Raw genomic sequence first — 20,159 nt, forward strand, 5'->3', positions numbered from 1 at the left:
TGTGCGTGTGGATTAGCTGTTGTAATCTCCAGCCAAAGTATCTGGCCCAACATTAGAAGGTGGAACGGGATCAGAAGAAAACACTTTGTTTATTGAAAACAGCTGAAGCGGGGAGGGAATATGTTTTCTACTCCGTGTGTGTTCAACTTGAAACAAACAGCGAAACATTAAAGTCGACTCCCGACGCCGCGCTCGTATAACAGAAGTGAAGAAAGGTGTAAAACCGACTCGGCTGGCAGAAAGTGTTCCTGAAGCCTTGATGTCGAACACGCTGACAGGAGAGAGGATGTGCAAGTTTCACACAGTCACAGTTTGACTCACTGCAGGTCTGGAAGGTTTTAGAAGGTGTCGTGTGTTTTATAAAGTATAAATGTGAGGGAGTTTCAGTCGAAGTGTTGGGCGACAAAGTTACCTACAAGAGTTTGGTCTCTGTTCTCTGAACGTCTTTGGATGGAAGTTTTCTCTTCCAAGTCATGAGTGAAGTGATAATGGAGGCGTCAGCTGGTTTACAGTCGGACATTAACTCTGTTCACATCTGGACTCCACTGTCAGACTAAGCGTTTCATGAGGATTTTCCTCAGTTAAAGATGAGATTGTATTTGATATTATTCATCAGAAACTCCTGAAAACTGAATGAACTTCACCCTAAGATGTGGATGTTCACTCACCTTCGTGTGAGCAGGATTTATATATACGACATCAACACACGTCCCAGAAGACAGAATATTGTTCTGTAACTGACGGAGCTGACTTTAAAATGTCTACATTGGTACATAAAGACTCTTTATGTCACCTGCATGTCAGATCTATCAGTGTTTGCGTAGCTCATATTGGAACACACTCCTTCATACATCTCCTGCTGCCTGTTGCTGGTTTGTCTCTGTTTTGAATTTGGGGGAATACTTTGAAACGTTGGTATGTATGGCTGCACTGTATGGACGGTGGAAGCGGTCCAGCCCCCCTCTGCGAGCGGGTCTGTAGGAGGTCTGCCAAGCGAAGGTTTACAGGCTCGCACCGGGCCTGGGGGCGGGGAGGGAGGGTTTGCTAGCTGTTAAGAGTGCTAAACCATGTTCCCCCCCCCCACCAACTCCCCTCTTCAGATCAGACAGCCACGCCGCCTGGCTTCAAACGCGCTGCCCTTTCTCAGAACACGCCGTGCATGTGGCAGGAGGGCGGGACGGAGAGGAGGGGGGGAGTCAGAGGGGAGGGAGCGGGGGAGCGAGGTGCAACGGGAATACCGGCACCTCAAGTTACCACTTAGTTAAAAAACGTCAGAAGACACACAGCCACACATGCACGGACACACCCATGTAGGAATTCATATCACACACACACACACACGAGCACACACACACATGCGAGCGTCTGCCAAGCGCTCTATTAATACCGGCCCCGAGGATGCAGGTCATGCCTCGTATTTGCATTTCAAATGCGTCGTTCATTCCATCGTCCAAATAGTGATGCTTTTAAGACATTTGGCGCTGCATTAATCACTCCGAGCTTTCAGGTTGGTCCTCTCTTAAAAAAAAAAAAAAACTGCGCTCAGATCTGTGGACGTACCAACGCGGGCGATAAACATATCCATTTACAATTACGCACGCACTCTTTCGTGTGTTTCCCGCAGGTGGTCCGAGGCCGCTCGGCTCCATGTTTCTTTTCCATAACTACCATCAGGTTTTGGTTGAAGTTTCAGGTTCAAACGAAGTTAACCTCCACCTCCTCCACCTCCTCCACCTCCTCCACCTCGTGTATTTTGACAGGGCTGATATTGCTCCGTATCAGTCGACCCCACCTCTCCTGTTAAAGGGCCCCTCGGATACATTGGCTCCATCTTGAAGCGGTTCCCAGCGTGACGGTTCAGACAGATGTTTGTGTCTTTTTTTGGTAATCAATGTATGAAGACATGCTGAGAGAGGGAATCTGATACACGGGACAGTAAAAGCAATCTGATGCTGTGGACCAGATAAAGGCACATACAGTAAAGATGTTCCAGAGAGAATTTGCTCTTTTGCACAACGTCGTTTATCCAGGAATGTAATTTTCTTTCTACTTAGAAGGAACACATTTTCAATCATACCCTCTCAGTGGCATGAACCAGGAGTGAATATTTCTGGGTTAAATAAAGGGACATGTTACATACGGCTGCACCCAGCAATTATTTTTCAATACTGTATCATCTGTAAATCATTTTATTGATTATTGTTAAAGAATTTATTATAGTTTTCCTAAAAAATTGCTTAAAATGATTGATGAATCACCTGATCGTCGCGTCTTTAACGTGATGGAGGTTTGAGGATTTATGTTACAGTTTTCATCAACATTTAGTTGAAATACAAATAAGGACATTCATTCATATATTATTCTTCATTATGGAGCATCAGTGCAAACAACTAGATGGAAATTAAGTTTTAGAAAGTCAGAAGTCGTCTGAGCACTGCAGGTAATCGATCCTCCAGCGTCTCTGTCATCAGCCTCTGACCAATAATACGCCCAGTTTGTCTTTTATCTAAAAAACCTCTTGGATTTTGGAAACTGCTTGAAATTGTTACTGAATTACTTTCAGAGATAAAACCTCTTTACTGGGTCAGACAGGTTACAGGTGACACATTTTGAAACCTCGTCCAGCTGCTGCAGAAAAAAATGTTGGTTGTTAATGTCACAAACATTTGATTCAGTGTGATGGAGCTGCATGATCATTTTGAATATATTTACTGTATCTAAATATGTAATAAATGGAAAGGATGAAGCCGCCTGTTCTTCTCTCGGTCCAAATGCTTCGTAGTTTTGCAGCTTCCTCCGTTGTCGTGGTGACTGACATCCAAAACAGTTTCCCAGAGAAGGAGGTTTTGAATTGGCTGCAGCAAAAAAAAGAGGCAGAAGACTCATAACGAGAGTCAGAAATGGAGATAAGTACGATTAAAAACAGCGAGGGAGTGTTTCTGATCGCCGGGCTCCAGCTCGACTCTTCGTGTCCACAGCTGCTCATAAGTCGCTCGCTCATCACTTGACTTGTGAGGTTTTAAAGGCGTCTAGACGCACGATTACAATCCCAGAATACTCCAGGTGAATAATGACCACGAGTCTCGACAGCTTCTGATATTCACAGGTAATTCTCTCTGAAGCTTCAAAGCCCAAAAATGGTATTGGGTACAGCTCGTGCTCCGAGGTCTTAATATTTTTTAAATGCTTACGACAGCGATGCTTCATCTGCATCCAATCTGCAAGAGTAGGCCGATGTATCACTGAAACTTTTGGATTTATGCTCAACAGGCGATCGTACATCACGATCCCGCTGCTGAAAACGTCTGCAGCTGCTGATAGAAAACACAAAAAACAACTCTCCTAATTTCCAGACGGCCGAGACGCTTCGTGACATTTGTTTTCAGTTTGCAGCACACAGAATCAGCTCGGTTTATTTTACTGTAACTGCAGCAACAAGCCGGCGTCCAGATCGAGACAACACGTTATTTATTTGTCTGGCTGTGTGAGTTTGCTGCACCGCGTCTCTTCGTACGAAACGTTACGAGCGATCAGCTTTTCATTGATGATGTTTTCCCGTCTTTCCCCAGATGACTCCAGCTCGAGAGGCGGAGCGGCCAATGGCGACTCTGAACACGCCCCGGAGCTGGCTGGGAAACTGGGTAAGCGCTCGCACCTTCTCTGAACTCATCACTGCAGGCAATTTACACATTTTTAAATCGAGAAGGAAGACCTCAGAGGTGACACTTACGATAGCCGAGAGTGTGTAACATTTTAAAAAGTCCAGTAGCGGGACGTGCGATAAACACCTCGGCTGCAGTCGGAGGAGGAGGAGGAGGAGGAGATGGTGTCGGCCCACACACAGACACACATCAGGGTGGCTGTTTGCTCAGATAATTGGCTCTGACAGAGTGGAGAGCAGTCTATTTGTGTAAGGTGTGATTCGGTGGGACACATTCCTTCCCCCTCTCTCCCTCCTCCGTCTCCCTGGTCCCCCTGTCATGTAACTAAACCCGTCTTTCTTTGCTTGTATTTATCCTTCTATCCTTCTCCCTCTCTTTCTTTCTCTTTCTCTCTCTCTCTGTCATAAACGTCCACCAGCGTTCACGCTTAAATGTCAGCAAACATTTACTCTTTTTCCGCTCGCCCTCTTTGTTTTTTCACTCACATTCTTTCTTTCCTCTCTGCGCTCACACACAACCAAACGTTCAGCTAAGGCCGCGTTCCAACCGGCTGCAGCCCCTCGTTTATTTGAGCGAGATCGACCCGCCGTCATCCATCAAGACGCGGCAAATCAAATAAATATCGTGACTTGACTGTTTCTCTGCTGTTTAATCTACATTTTATATAACATCATGGTGCCTGTTGCCATAACTTAAGGGAGAGAGTCGGACATTTTTTAATGAAATGAATACCAAGAAGTTCAGGTCACATTTCTGTTAGCACTGAGCTACTTAGCAATGGCCAAGGGAATTTTATTGTAAATGAAATGAATGCGTCATAATCATTAAAACTGTGATTTTAACTTTTTCTCAGGCCACATTTACTCTTTAGATATCTATAATTGTTCCTGGAAGTAAATAATCTGTTTCATTTCTTCACCAAGAAGTTGATACAACTTCAATTCAGCAAATGAATCAATTAAAAAAAACATTTCTGTGTTAATTATTAACCTTTAAGAGGTGTTTTTTGACCAGGCTAACAGTTTCCCCTTGCTTCAGTTCATTAAGCTAAGCTAGGCTAACTGCCTGTTGTGACTGAATGCACAGACGTCAGATGAGCATCAGTCATCTTAAACTCTGAGAGAAAACAGAAAAACAAATCCTGACCCAGATGTAAACGTTACGCTCAGCTAAATATCTCTTAAATCCCAGAATCAGAACCAGAATCAGAATCAGAATCACCCTGCTGTCTCTCTCGGTCTGTTTCTGGACCTCCATCTGATCCGAGGCGATCAGTCGGGGGGTCAGCAGTATTTTTACACTGTGAAGTGTTGAAGTGGCCCCGGAGACCCAGAACAATCTGCCCTCTCTCCTCTCTCCTCTCTCCTCTCTCCTCTCTCCTCTCTCCTCTCCTCTCCTCTCCTCTCTCCTCTCTCCTCTCCTCTCTCCTCTCTCCTCTCTCCTCTCCTCTCTCCTCTCCTCTCGCTCTGTTTTTCTTCCCCTCTCCCTCTCGGCGTGCCCCCTCTCTCCTCTCCTCTCTCCTCTCTCCTCTCTCCTCTCTCCTCTCCTCTCCTCTCTCCTCTCTCCTCTCCTCTCTCCTCTCCTCTCCTCTCCTCTCTCCTCTCTCCTCTCTCCTCTCTCCCTCTCGGCGTGCCCCCTCTCTCCTCTTCTCTGCCGTCACTCACAGTTTTTATTCGTCTGTTGTTATCAACCTGCGCTCACCTTCACGTGAACTCCGCTCGTTCTCCCTCCATCTGTTTTCTCCTGAACTCCTGTTTGATTTGCTTCAACTTTAACAATATAAATCAGTTCATCTCGGCGTCACTTGGCTGTAATTTCTAATCCCGTCTTGTTCCAGTCCAGTTCGGACGCTCTTTGCTTTGGCTCTTTCCCTCCAATTTCCAATAAATCTCAGCCAGTTAATTAACGTGTTCATCAAAGCTGATGAAATTGCCAAAAACAGCGCGCTATGAATCACGATCTCCTCCTCCTCCTCCTCCTCCTCCTCCTCCTCCTCCTCCACTCTCTGGTAGATCTATTGACTCAGTCTGGTCACAGTTCAGCTGTGGTCCGGTAGCTTTTCTTTTCTTAGACTCGGGGGGGTAAAAGTGGAGACTTAAAAGCCTTCGGGGTTTGTTTGTTCTGTCATCCTGCCCAGCTTCCTGCCGGTCAGCAGAGAACTGTATTCCGCTGAGTAATGAAGCCGTAGTGAAATCTCCACGTTTGAGCGCAGCCCCGTCACATAACTCTCCCTCCTGTTTGTTTACCCGGAGCTGGAATAATAACCGCGTCCGAAGAAAGAGACGCAGCTTCGGTAGTTTCAGGCTGATTTATGGCCCCGGTTGATGGCTATCTGCTGCGGCTGGAACACGAGGGCTGTAAAAATCAAGCGCTCCTGCGAGTGATTTCCTCTCCTCACTCCAGACTGGATCCTTTTTTTTTTTTTTTTATTTCCCTCTTTGATGTGTTTTTTCTCCCTGATTGTTGAGTTTTGTGTGAGTGGATGCTTCACAGAGCGACGTGGACGTTTGAGCCGTCGAATGAGGTTAACTGACCGTGTTATGTTTTCTGAATTCAGAGGTGAGAAGTAACAGAGCAGACATACTTCTTTATTGCACTGAAGGAGAGTCTTCAGGTTTCTGTCCTGTACTTGAGTCATAAGATGGATTTCAACAAGTCAGTCAGGGTTTATACGGGTGCTGGAAATCCCTGAAAATGTTTGAATTTTAATGTTAAGGTCAAAAGAATACTTCGTTTTGTGATAAAGTACTTAAAATTTCACTTTCCCCACTCAGATTTCTTCCTGCCGGCGAGGGATTTTAGGCACCACTGCCCCAAAAGTATTTCTGATTTTACTCAAGTAAAGAAATTGACTCAATACTTTTTACTTGTACTTGAGCAAAGACGTTAAATCAGTACTTCTTCCGTACTATTTCTTATGGTTGAATGATTTGAGGTGGAAAATCTGGAGGTTTCTTTCAAGACCATCAGAGGTGAACAAAAACAATAATAAATAATAATACATTTTATTTATAAGGACACTTTACAGAAACAAAAGAAAACAGATTCAAACAACAAAGTGAAGTATACTTAAAGGACATAAAACAAATAATAAAAGCGTTACAAAGCAAAGCGAGTTTAAAAAGGTGAGTCTGCAGCCAGAGGTGCCGATCAGTGGAAAACAAGGAATCTGAAGAGGAAGCGATTCAAACATTGTTCACTCAAACAAAACAATTAGGTTTATTACAGCTCATTAGGGTGTGTATATATACGCGGAGGCGCGCTGCCACATGAGTTAATCTTACGTAACCAGATCTTGCGTGTTCACTCCTGGCGACTCGATGTTCTCCTAATTCTATTTTCTTGTTTGTGAAACACATGTCAGAATGTTTCAACCAGGAGAAAACAGACCTGGGACGTCTGTGTGTTTGGATGCTGATCATCATCATCATTATTATTATTATTAACTTCAGAGATAAACTGATTTCACGGCGTGTAAACGAAGGCTACGCGCCAGAGAAGAACATTCAATGAATCGGTTACCTCGTTAGTTTGCTGCAGATGTCTGCGAGGGTTTCGACCGATAAACGACTGAGCAACGAAGACGCGACGACACGCAGTTCGTCAAACCGATCAAACACAGACACGATGTCTGTGTGCTGACGGAGCTCCAGAGAACCCGTTGGAGTGTTTATATCGTTCATCGACGTGAATTTGATCTCATCTCAAAGGTTGCAGCTGCAGCTACGTTTCTTATCTGCCGCTGCATTTCTGACCAGGTAAAACAATGGAGGACGTGGAGTCGAGCTTCCCGGCACGACTTCACCTTCGTCTGAGGTGCACAGAGGAGGAAAAAACGTCTAGAGGTCAAAACTCCAGAAACATAATTGCCAAGACACTTATTTATTTATTACAATGAGAATTTAATGCAGACAAAACTTTTGGACCGAAAAGCAAAATACACATTTCACATTTTAAAAGGTTATATCACAAATTAATGTGACTAGTTTTGCTCTCAAAACTTTTGTGTTTAAACAGACACAAAGTACTTTGATAATCATGAGTCTGACGGAAGGTTAACAGAACGTTTTAAGAGGAAATCTCAAGAAAAAAATATCTTAAGTCGTATGAAGATGAATTAAAGCAGCGTGTCCTCTGAATCCTGATCCTGTTTTTATTTGTCTGATAGCAGAAATAGTGACTTCCCTGACAGAAACCGGCTCCCGAGGCTTCAAACATTTCTGAGCTCTCCGTCTGTCTCACAGCCGCTGCAGATATCTTGGCTTTGATCGCTCTGTGGTTCTTATAAAAGTCACATTTAAGACTCTCTGATGGATCCCATGATCTGTCCCGGTCCGTTCTCTTTCCACTGGTCTGCAGAGCTGAACACTGCTTGTAAATATAAAACTGCTCTGTAAACCGTTTATCTCTGCTAATAACTTCTTCTGTTCGCTCTTTTCCCTTCCACCCCGTCTTTTTTCCATCTGCAGCTCACCGAGAGGCAGAAAGTTATTGATCTCTGTGTAATTAATCTCTTGACGCACTTTGTTTTAAACTCTTTCTGATTGTAACTGAATTCTCACTTCTCCACTCGCAGTGCGTCCACGTTTCACGCAGCCGTCGAAGATGAGGAAGCGCGTCATCGCCCGGCCGGTCGGCAGCTCGGTGCGTCTGAAGTGCACGGCGAGCGGATACCCTCGCCCCGACATCGTGTGGCTGAAGGACAGTCGGCCGCTGGCGGACGAGGACGGCGGCGCGGCGGGAGAGGAAGGGAAGAAGAAGAGGTGGACTCTGAGCCTGAAGAACCTGACGCCAGAGCACAGCGGGAAGTACACCTGCCACGTCTCCAACCGAGCCGGAGAGATCAACGCCACCTACAAGGTGGAAGTCATACGTGAGTCGTCGCACGCCGCAAAGATAAAGACTGTTTGTTTTCAGCTCTGATAGAAAACACAAAGATGTTCCAGGAAAGTGTTTATTTCACGCCGTGACACATCAGGAAGCACATTTTTGTCCCTGCTGATGTTTGAACGTCTCCTGCTTCAACATTAACACACATTAGGCTGTACACAGTGTGCGTCTGACCCAGGAGCCTGTCTGAGTTAATAACAGGGTCTGAGATGAGTTTTTGTTTCCATCCTGACTCACAATGCACTGATTATGTCGAATGTCTTGAGATGGTACGATCAGGAACACCATCATTTACTCTTCCGCTGTTTAAATGATTTGCTGGCAGAGAGTCTGCTGGCAGCGATCAGGCTGAAACATCACTGATTAGTCTGCAGTGGAAACGACCTGAGGACAGATTTCATCCTGTTCTCACAGAGAGAGGCGGTTTGTTTGTGAGCTTGAAATAAGACGGTAACTTCATGGGAGAATTTATGCATCCAAACTTTTATTTGATGCTGCTTGAATTATTAATTAAACGACAGTCGGTTGCAGAGCAGAGCTGCAGGCCACACACACACACACACACACACACACACACACACCAGTGTGCTCACTAATGACTCACTCCAGGAATTAAAACAGCTTCTGAAATCCGTCCTTTCACTTCAGCGGCATTTATTGATCACCAGCAGGCCGGTCGGTCAGTAAACACCAGCGGAGCGAGCGAGGAATGTTCGGCAGGTTTCAGTCTGAGGAGAGCGCGGTACGTGTGTGACGATGAGCTGCGAGTGTTTCCTGACGTGTTGGAAAGCCGGTTTGTCGCTGGATGATTGAACGTCAAGCTGTTCGGTGGAGCAGAAGAGCAGAACTGTACGCTGCCCAACGTGATAGCTCTGTCGAGAAGAAACCTCCGGCTGACTCCTCTCACTTTACTCGACACATCTGTTGCACATTAAAGTGCAGCTGCAGTCTTTTTCCTGAGAGACACTCACACGTGTGCGCACACACACACACACACACACATTTGGACAGGAAGTAAATCAAAACCGATGCTCACTTGTGTCAAATGTGACATTTTGTCTATCAGCGGAGATTCACCCGGCTGTCAGTCATCGTCTGCTTTTCTTTCTAACAGCTGTGTGAAAGAGGACGAGTACAGAGCTCACAAAGAACAGAGAAACTTAGAATAATGAATGTATAATAATAAGAATACAGAAGAATTCACCTGCTTGACTGGAACTCTGAGATGAGATGCATTAAATGATATCAAGAGATTTCACACTGAACTTTTAACCTCCATGTGTTTGCTGGATAACTTCAGGCAGCGTTGTTTGTGTCGGTGGTTCATTTGCATGTGATTGTAAGTAGCCGAGCTCACCAGATGCCTTCAGGACGTGCTGCGACTACATTAACACATTTAAAGCATTTAACGTTACAGCGGTCTGAGCCCTCTGCAGCGCTGCCTGCCGCACTACACGCACTGAAGAAAACCAAAGAAACTAAACCAGAAAGTCTTCAGCTTTACGTCTTCACGTCCCTGGAAACTACAATCCTGTCGAACTTCTTGACTGAATCCTCTCACAACCAAAACTGAAGATGCCTCTTTAAATAAAAGGTTTTGAAACAGCTCGTGTAAGACAGGAACTCAAAACAAAAAAAAAGGGGGAAATCTAATTTTCTCAGGTTACGTCCTTGTAAGATTTGCTGATAGTGGGGAAAAAAAGAGACTATTGAATGTCGGGCAGGTGTGTTTATTCTGCTGTATAAACGGAGAAAGAAAAGACAGGAGCTGAAGATAAGAGATCTGTTTGTGTGTCTGCAGCACAGAGGGAGGATGTGGTGCTGAATGCAGCGGATACTGTGCAAATAATGCTCGCAAACCACATTATATTCTCTCAGGGCCTCGACGCTCTTTTGTCAGTTTCATTCAGTTCAAACATGTTGAATAAAAAACAGTTCAGACTCTTTCCTCACTCAAGTTTTAATACAGCTGAATCAGACAAACAGCTTATTCTAGTCACTCTTTTGCCATGTAAAATAAAAAAGAACGTTGGATATTAAATCTCATTTTCTTTTTCTCTGCGTCTGTGTTCCTTTCTTCAGAGCGCACCAACTCCAAACCCATCCTGACCGGCACTCACCCCGTCAACACCACCGTGGACTACGGAGGAACCACGTCGTTCCAGTGTAAAGTCCGCAGTGACGTCAAGCCGGTTATTCAGTGGCTGAAGAGGGTTGAACCTGGTGACGAGAACAAGTTCAACTCCACGATAGAGGTACGAACCCACATCTGCGTGTAAACACAACCCTCTAATATTCGATCGATATGATTCAATAAACTTGCTCTTTGTGTGATTAAACTTACAGGTTGGAGACCACCGATTTGTGGTCCTGCCTACAGGGGAGGTTTGGTCGCGTCCTGATGGCTCCTACCTCAACAAGCTGCTGATAACCAGAGCCAAGGAGGAGGACGCCGGCATGTACATCTGCCTGGGCGCCAACACGATGGGCTACAGCTTCAGGAGCGCCTACCTGACGGTGCTGCCAGGTCAGAGGAGGGCGGAGAGAGACGTAGAGAAGTGTATATGTTCAGTTAGATCAGCAGCTAAACAACGATGTTCCTCGGGTACAATCTCTTTAGCAAACAACAAAGCATACAGCTAACAACGTGCTAGCATCATCAGCAGCCTACAGCACGTTAAGCTAACTGTCAAAGTCCACCCGGTTGATTCTGTTCTCTCGTCCTTTCAGATCTGAAGCCGCAGAACAACGCCGTCCCGACAGCCACGTCCCCGAGCCTCCCCTGGCCCGTCATCATTGGGATACCAGCAGGCGTCGCCTTCATCTTAGGCACCGCCCTCCTCTGGTTCTGCCAATCGAAACGCACCTGCTCCTCTTCTTCTACTTCCTCCTCTGCTCTTCCCGTGCCCCAGCGTCTACCTGCAGCGAATCGTGACCGGGTCTGCCCGGCGGCGCCTTCTCAGCCGGCCAGCGGGGACAAAGATTGTCTCTCGTACGAGGACTACATCGCCCACAAGCAGCTGCTCCTGGCTCAGGGAGGCGCCGGGTTGGCTCCTAAGGTCTACCCGAAGATCTACACGGATATTCACACGCACACTCATTCGCACGTGGACGGGAAAGTACACCAGCACCAGCACATCCACTACCAGTGTTAGCGGCGAGGGGCTAGCTAGCGCACTGTTGGTGTTTCACATCCAACAGTCCACACTAATGAAAGCTACGTGCAAAAGACCGTGAGGATTCATAAAACAGGAAACATGGGATCACGCAACTCTTCCTCATTATGCTGCAGACACGGATTTATAAAAGACACAAACAATGAAGAATGTAAAGAGAGAATACAAAGATCCTTATTATAATTTTTTTTTTTAGCCGGTCTGGAGGTGAATCCAGTGTAAATGTACGAGAGGAAAAATCCCGCCGCATGTTTTATTCAAGCCGAGTTTTTCTACGAGTCTTTTTCTTTTATCTGTCTCTGTTCTTTCAGTTCTTCGGACACAACCGCAACCTCCTCAACAGAAGCAGAAACTCGGCTCGCCTACGCTGCAAATCTCTCAAGTGGAACAGAGTTACGTGGCATTTTTATCGCGCTGCCTTATCCTGGATCATCTATAAAGAACAATATAGCATGTGTGTAATGTTACAGCTTCATTTCAGAGTATAGCACCGTTCTCAGCCCACCTGAGCCTTAACAAATGAACACCGTCTCTCCCTGGATCCTCGGCGAGGACGACGGCTGCCGGTGTTTTTGCTTCCGCTGCTATGTGTGTACTGATGTGAAACCGAAGCACGGACGTCTTCTTCCATCGGTTTTATCTGCAGCTACAGTGCGTACAGGATCTCCTCCGTAAGTACACCGACTGACAGTTTCTGCCCCTTCAACCTCCCGGAGAAAAAGGCGGCATTTCCCCCCCCTGTTTCCACATCACCTCGTTCTCAGCTTTGATTGATGCTCGCTGAGGGATAAAGGATATCAGTTCTCCTCGTGTCAAACGTTCAACCTCTTTTAGCCAAACAGCACAAAGGGAAGATCAACAGAGCCCAGATGTAACACGCGGTGCCTTCTGAGAATCGTTTCCAGATTTGGTGGATCTCTGTTGGATCACTGGATATGTCACAGCTTCTCGTTAACCTGTTGTGAGATTTAGAGGGTTGAAAAAGAGAGGAGCTTCAGTCAGGACGAGACTTCACGTCCTCAGCTCGTCTTCCTGAAGGCGCCTCACAGTTTGACCTCGAGTATGAAAGAAGAGGTTTTGTGTGTTGCTCGGTTCTCCACACATGGTTTGTCACAGAGCCTCTGCTTTCATCTGGTGTCTTTTCTTTTATTACCTAAGGAGGAAAAGGTTTGTCTCCTCACCTGCAGAGCCCTCTGTTCACCAGCTAACACTGATCCAAACTTCTCTCAGCGCTTTGAAAACATCCATCTCTTGATCTGATTCTGTATATTTTCACTGACCACTAGTTTTACTGACCACTTTAAAGGTGCACTTTGTAGTTCTGAGGAAGGAAACTCTGAATCAATTGATTAACACGACTGAATAAATAGTTTCCTCACACTTTTATACTATATTTTATATCATATTCACCAAATAAATGTGTCCATTCTTGTGTTATTACCTTATTGTTCTGGTAAATATTACATTTCTGAGTTTTCCTTTTTCCAAAACTACACAGTGCACCTTTACCAGATGTTTTAGATAATAAGATTAAAAAAAAATAAGTTTCTGTTTCACATGCCAGTCAAATAAAAACAAAAATTTGAACTTCAAGGTTTAATAGTCATTCAGCCATGGACAGAAAGGCAACTGCATCCTGTTTTAAGGTATTTTCTCAGTATTGGATTACATTTTTACATATTTGGTCTTTTGTTAATGTCATTTGAAAGCCCCGACACATTCAAGAGTGTTGGAACCACCTCTTCCAGATCCAGAATCAGCTCAACTTGTACAGTGGATGTAAGATAAAGGTCGTAGTTGTTTGGAGACATCAGATGAATCATATCTGGATTCCACTCAATACAAAAACAATCATAAAGAAAAAGATTTCAAGACCAAAATGATAAAAAAAAAATCTGTAGATTACTTTGAAAACTGCAACTAAAGCATCCAAATGATCTGCAGAACTAGAACCAGAACCAGCACCAGCAGCAGCAGCGTGTCACACTGATTCCCATCCTGTTACTTTATTTGTTGGTGTATTTGTTTGACTGCTATTTTGCGTTTCACTGCCTCTGGAAGGTGTCGGGACGTTTTCCTCGCACCGCACCAGATCCAGACCTCATCAGAACCAGCAGACTCTCTGACTGACGACACAGTCGGACCCTCTTAAGCTCTCAGATGTTCCTCCTGTTGTTCCTGTGTGTGCGTCCATGAATCTAACCACTAATATGAATAATGTGTAAAACGATACGCTCAGATAAGATTTAAGATTTCATCTGGAAGGCTCTGAGGCAGCAGGGCGACTTCGTCCGCAGATGTTTGAACGTAAAAAACAAGTTTTTATGTGAATTATTAAAGTACGTCAGCGTTTCTTTCTCTGCAAAAACCCAACAGTGAGAACTTTACAAGGCTGCGTTTAAACAGCCACGTGACAGGAAGTGATTAATGGAAATCACCTGGGAACTTTAGTTACACATGTGCTCGTTCTGTAGCGCGTAAATCTTTAAACTCAAGGAGGAAAATGTACAAATATATATATCTGTATGGATGATTGCTGACAATTTCAGTTTTTATATTTATTGGTTTGTTTTCTTTGCTGTGGACCTGCAGACCAGAGCTTTGCAACCGACTAGTCTCTTTCTTTTTATATTTCAAATCTGAGGTGACCAATTAAACACGCAGCCTTCATGTAAGATGAGCTACAACTGTTTATCTGCACGAAGATTAAATAATTACTCAACAAAATGTGCATCTCAAAATCAGACATGTCGTCTTCACTGTTAATCTCTCAAGCTCTCGTCTGTTCACGTATTAAAACAAAAATCATCTAAAATAACAAATTAAAATAAAAGTAAATGAGTAAAATGAAAGAGTCAGCTCATATTCTGTTTATCTCCCTTCAGCTGTAAACTGAAACTGGTCCTTGAGACATTATCGTCTGTCCCGTTCGCACATTCTTCGTGTCCTCCCGTCTCTCGTGTTTTGAAACATCTGCTGACGGAGTCGCCCTGAACAGCTGGAGCGTGTTTCTTTTTATTTAGAACTTTTTGCCTTCCGACGCTCGCAGAGTGGAAAAGTTTCCAAACAGGAACAACGTTTGTCAATCAAAAGCTTTATTTTCATTTTTTTTCTGTGAAGACCATCGTCAGATAGAGTCGCCGTCTTTTCGTTTTCGCATGTTTGTCTCGTTGTGTTTGTGTCGAAGCTTAAGGACTGCCAATAAACAGACTGTGTATATGTGCACTTAACCACTAGCATGTACATGGAATGACATTAGCGTTGAGATTATAGGATCTGTTGGATCGTTTAGGGAGAATGCTTCGGACCAGTCAGCAGCTCCAGCAACACGTTGGCCCAGAAAAACATTGTAAAAGCTCAAAGATTAAAAGAAAAGAACATGTGTTTCTAATTTATTTTCTGTTCAACATGTTGGTTTTTATTTTCATATAATTGGGCATTATACTTGCATGAGTGGATTTTGTGTTCTAAATAGTAATGTAAGCTATGTAGCAGAGACCATGTTCATGTCATTGTAAGATACTGTATTTATACGTGCCGACGGAATATACGAAATTTTATCGATAATCTTTGTATCGACAATCTTGTACAGTCTATTGTCATCTAGGTTAAAAGTTTTGTTTTCTCCCATTGTAATCACGTTATCGGTGCCAATAAAAAAATAAAAAAAAAAGTTCAGTCTCCGTTTGTTTCTGATCCTGTTTGTTGAGACACGTCGCAGGTTAGTGACGTCCTGTTGCTAAGAACAGAAAGAAAACGTGTATTGTTCTGTTTCAATACGTTTGTTATTATCTGGTTGTGTTCCAGCCCGGTTGCCACCTCCGCCCCGCTGCAGTGCCACGTCCTCTCAACAGTGTTGTCTCTGCTCAGTGAGTCAGAGAAGGATGTCGGGCCTTCACACGTCCGTCTGTCATCTCCTGCAGACGGACACGTTGACGGACGAAACGCCGGCTGCCGCTCTCACGACTACGACTATTTAAGAGGAGGACGATTCATTTGAAGACTGTCCCTCGGTGTGGTGATGTACTGGACTGGAATCTGTCTGTGAGAGAAAACACACGGAAACAGAATGATCCTCTGTCTTGGACACACACACAGAATTAAACCATCACCTGAGTATTTCAGTCTAACAGTAGTGACGGTGGAGAAGGTGAAGATTGAAGTACTGCAGGTGAATTACTACGTGATAAAGAACGATAAAGCCGACACGTACAGTAAGAAACCTGTTCACTCTCTCAATCTGGAGTCGTGTTTTCCACTCAAATATTCTCTTTCCTTTGAGTCTTTCCACCATCTCCTGAGGAAAATACGTGACTCTTTAGCAGCAACGTTCGACTGTGTTCACCAGCTAAATGCTAACTTTGTCTGTCTGGCATTAAGTACAGGAGGGTTTATGAGAGCTACATATACTGCACATGTTGTGTTTCTGGCCCATACACTGTGTAAGATTGTATATTTTAACCAAAATAAGATCATAGCTTTCAGGATTTTGAGGTTGGAGGTTGAGGGCGGCTCGAGCGTCCGGGGAACGGGAAAAAAAAATACAGTGAAAATATACAAAGAGGCGAATCATCATCCAGGAATCTGCGGTTCTGACGTGTTTGTAAAGTCGACACTTACTCATGACTTTCTGACCTAACCCAGGAATTTACTGACCCTGGATCCTGTGGATCTCTTTGCGTCTGATAAGCTTCACATTAACAGCCGAGTTGTGATATTTAAACCTCTGACAGACATTTTCATTTCTGTGTTAGATAACAAAAACACTTGAAGCCTGCAGAGACCGAGCGAGACGAATATGTGACTTTTCCAGGGTTGTTCTCATCCTCGTCTTATCTCAGAGATTAGCCTTTTCCTGCTTTTTTTTTGTGTGTTCCTGTTCTCCTCCTGTGGATTTGATTGACTTGAAGAGCCGGAGGGGAGGGGGAGGAGGAAGACGGGGAGGACAGACAGAAGAGGAAAAGATGAAGAGGAGGCGCAGGGAGGAGGAGGATGACACCGGGCCGAGCTGCTGACAGATGTGTTGAGCTCACTGCTGCTCGGCGGTGAACAGAGAGGAGATGAGAACATGGAGAAGAGATCAGTGAAGAGTGTGAAGAGCAGGAAGGGAGGAGGAGACGTCAGGGAGGCCCGACACCTTCTGTCCCGTCTGTCTCCGCTTCAATTTGTCTTTTTGTTTAAGTAGCATGTTTAAATTAGGACGATTTGTTTTATTTTCTCTTTCTAGACGTGAATAGATTTCTTTAAAAGACCGACCTCCACCAACCGAGGAATCTATGTTAACTAGTTTTTTAATTCTTGAGGCAAAACAAACACAAAAGTATCATCTGTGTATTTTTATTAACCTTTTTATTAGATTATAAGCTTCAGGTCAGGAAGTCAACTACAGTAAAAGTTTCACAGTAAACATACAGATTATCCTGCAAAAACATTCCTGCAGATATTTGACGTCTCAAGTGACCATTCAGATAAATTAGAGACAATAACACAAACACTGGGGACCAATAGGAACTCTTCATTATCCCAAAGTCTACTGTGTGTTTTTTCTGAGGGTTTGTCCTTTAATTCTGTTTTCTCAGCCTTTAAAAACATGTTTTTTGAACCAAAAGGCCACATTTTTTAAATTGTCCTGAGTTTTTCAAAATAAAACTCATGAAACTTTGTCACGTCAGCTTGTTATATCCTGATTATAAAACATGCAGAGCTCTAAATTCCTATTAGTGATAGAAGATGTATCAGTTAAAAGTGGTGGTTTGGATTTCAGATCGTCTGCAGTTTTTAACACTGTAGTTTCTCAATTAAAGCAAAAGACATTCATGACTCGTAGTCGTGGGACTTGTTGTCTTCACTGTTGAACAGCCACCATCGCTGATTATAATCTATCTGATACGACTCACAGACCAGATGATGCGTTCAAGTTTAACTCATGTCACAATTACTCGTGTTCCTTCTGTATCATAGTTATAGCGACAGGTGACTAAATGAAACGCACCTTTATGTTGGCTGGCACACATTGAAGCTGTGACAACAACATGCACAGCGACTGTCAAGTGTTTCTGGACTTTGTCGTGGGTGAATGTTGCATATTGCATCTTTAATCTGTGTGGAACATATTTTGTCATCAGATAAACTCTTCTGATGAGCTGCAGTCAGTTTAGAAGACAAGTGTGACTCTACAGAAATCTCTCCTCCCGCCGTCAGCGCTGATGTTATGGAGCTCTTTGAACACGAACATGATTGTTGTTGTTGTTTGGCGGCGGACGACTCGACTCGGCTGGAAAAGAGTTCCTGATAAGAGTTTCTACAGAGGAGAGATGTGCTTCAGTGTGAACCGCCACATTCCTGAGCTGCTGAGATGAAGGACGAGTCCTCCGTCAGGTTGAAGTCTCTGTTGACAGGATCCTTCACTCAACATCACTAATGTCACACAGCAAATAGTCACAAATATTTAAACCACAATAACCAAAAATGATGTGATGTGAGGCTTCGAACTTTAAGGTTATGCAGGTCCAGTTTCCTCTGAGCGATTTTCTCGCTGCTCTAAAATCAGTGAAACACCTTTTACTAGAATTTATTTTTAAGCAAATAAGCCGTCAGAGTTCTGGGTGAAGGTTTGCTCCTCTCTGCTGCAGCCCTCCTGCTTCCTCCGGCCGATAGGTTGGCTGACTAAATCTCGTCCTTTGCCAGAGCAAATGTTTAGTCCTGCAGACCTCGAGGTCTTGCAGGACCCTTTTTTGCTCGCTCTCAGAGTGGGTTCTGGCGTGCGGTTGGCTGGTTGAAAAGGGTGTGAACTCCATGGAGGAGATTCCTGGGCGCTTGAGTCAACAGCAGCTGCGGTTGGTGATGAAGAGAAGCTGTCCAAAGAGCTTCTTTTTTTTTTTTTTTACCGGCAACTGCCTTTTCACTGTGAAAGGACGGCTCAGGTGAATGGAGTCAGTGACCATGAAGGGCTCACACACACACACACACACACATGCACCTGGGAGAAAACACAACACACATCCACTCATAGAAAACCGGCTATACACACACACACACGCACACACTCACCTGGGAACAGAGATGGAAAGTGTGTATGCAACACACACACACACACACACTTGCGTACACCCCTGATGGGAAACAACACAGACACCTGGCTGGCATTGATCTGATCTGTTTGCATACCTCTCCCTCTCTGCGCTCGTCCTCCACACGGCCACAAAGCCGCCGCTAACGCTAGCAAAACAGAAACACAAAAAGGAGGCTAAAAGGGGGCAACAGGCGGCTTACATCCTTCTTCCACCCATCCCTCCCTTCCACCCTTCCTCCGTCTCTCTGTACCAAATGTTTACCTTCCCCCCCGTGAAAAGAGAGGGATGTGGACAGACAGGGTGAGAAAAGAAAGAAATCTGGCAGAGGGGAAGAGAGCCAAGGCCTTTAAAGTCTGCCACAGAGCCGTGACAAAAGCCTCCTAATCTCGGTGTTGTCTTTCGGCCCCCTTTTTCTCCCCGCACATCCTGCCAAGTGTGTGTTGCTGTGTGTGTGTGTGTGTGTGTGTGTAAAAAAGAAAAAGAGAGGAAGAAAGTCTGTGTGTGTGTGTGTGTGTGTGTGTGTGTGTGTGTGTGTGTGGATTTGTTTGAGAAAGTATAAAAAAGGCAAGGAGAGTTGGTTTGTGTTTGTGTGAAAAGAGATTGTGTGTGATAAGGAAGTTGTTGGTGCGTGTGTGCGTGTGTGTGTGTGTGTGTGTGTGTGTGCGTGTGTGTGTGTGTGTGTGAGACAGGAAAGGAATCTTTCCACAGTCGCGCTGACATCACTCAAGCATGCATGGGACAGTTGGAGGAGGCCGGGCCCCTTCAAAGGCATCAGCCTGCCTGCCTTCACATGTGGGGTGCCTGTGTGTGTGTGTGTGTGTGTGTGTGTGTGTGTGTGTGTGTGTGTGTCCAGGTCACCCATCCTCACCTGTTCCTCTTTGACTCATAAACTGCTCCTCAGCTCTTTTCTGCTCAAGTTCAACAAAATCACCTGAGTGTGTGTCCAACAGTTCCTCGATGTCAACCTCTTCAAAAGCAGCAGATGTGTGTGTGTGTGTGTGTGTGTGTGTGTGTGTGTGTGTGTGTGTGTGTGTGCTCCTTCCTCATCCTGTCGATCCCTATCAGAGGCAGCTGTGGTCCAAACAGCAGAGGAATGCATGCTGGAGCTCTGCTGACATGTAGCCAGGCTGAGATGGACCACAGTGCCACCTACAGGCCGACCAGCGTCAGATCAACCATCTGCAGAAGGACATGACTGGAAGAAAATCAACATATAAATAAAGACATTTTTTGTGACACAGTATATTAAGTAGTATCACATATAACATGATGCAACTGATTTTAGAAACACTGTTGGTCCTTAAATCAGAAAAAAATCTGATTTACATTATGTTGTGTGACATTTCTGTATTAAAATG

At 44.7% G+C, this 20,159-nt stretch overlaps 1 protein-coding gene across 1 annotated transcript in view; it reads left to right on the forward strand.

The window, feature by feature from the left end:
* Window positions 1-15,410, forward strand: part of fgfrl1a (fibroblast growth factor receptor like 1a) — a 69,531-nt gene extending 54,121 nt beyond the window's left edge. Inside the window, exons 4-8 of the mRNA XM_037077389.1 lie at window positions 3,570-3,641; window positions 8,239-8,535; window positions 10,635-10,807; window positions 10,899-11,079; window positions 11,283-15,410. Coding sequence (XP_036933284.1) covers window positions 3,570-3,641; window positions 8,239-8,535; window positions 10,635-10,807; window positions 10,899-11,079; window positions 11,283-11,707 — 1,148 coding nt within the window. The 3' untranslated portion in view covers window positions 11,708-15,410. The remainder of the gene's footprint in view (window positions 1-3,569; window positions 3,642-8,238; window positions 8,536-10,634; window positions 10,808-10,898; window positions 11,080-11,282) is intronic.
* Window positions 15,411-20,159: the final 4,749 nt, after the last annotated feature.

Source organism: Acanthopagrus latus, chromosome 18 (assembly GCF_904848185.1).
Source record: "Acanthopagrus latus isolate v.2019 chromosome 18, fAcaLat1.1, whole genome shotgun sequence".
NCBI lineage: Eukaryota > Metazoa > Chordata > Actinopteri > Spariformes > Sparidae > Acanthopagrus > Acanthopagrus latus.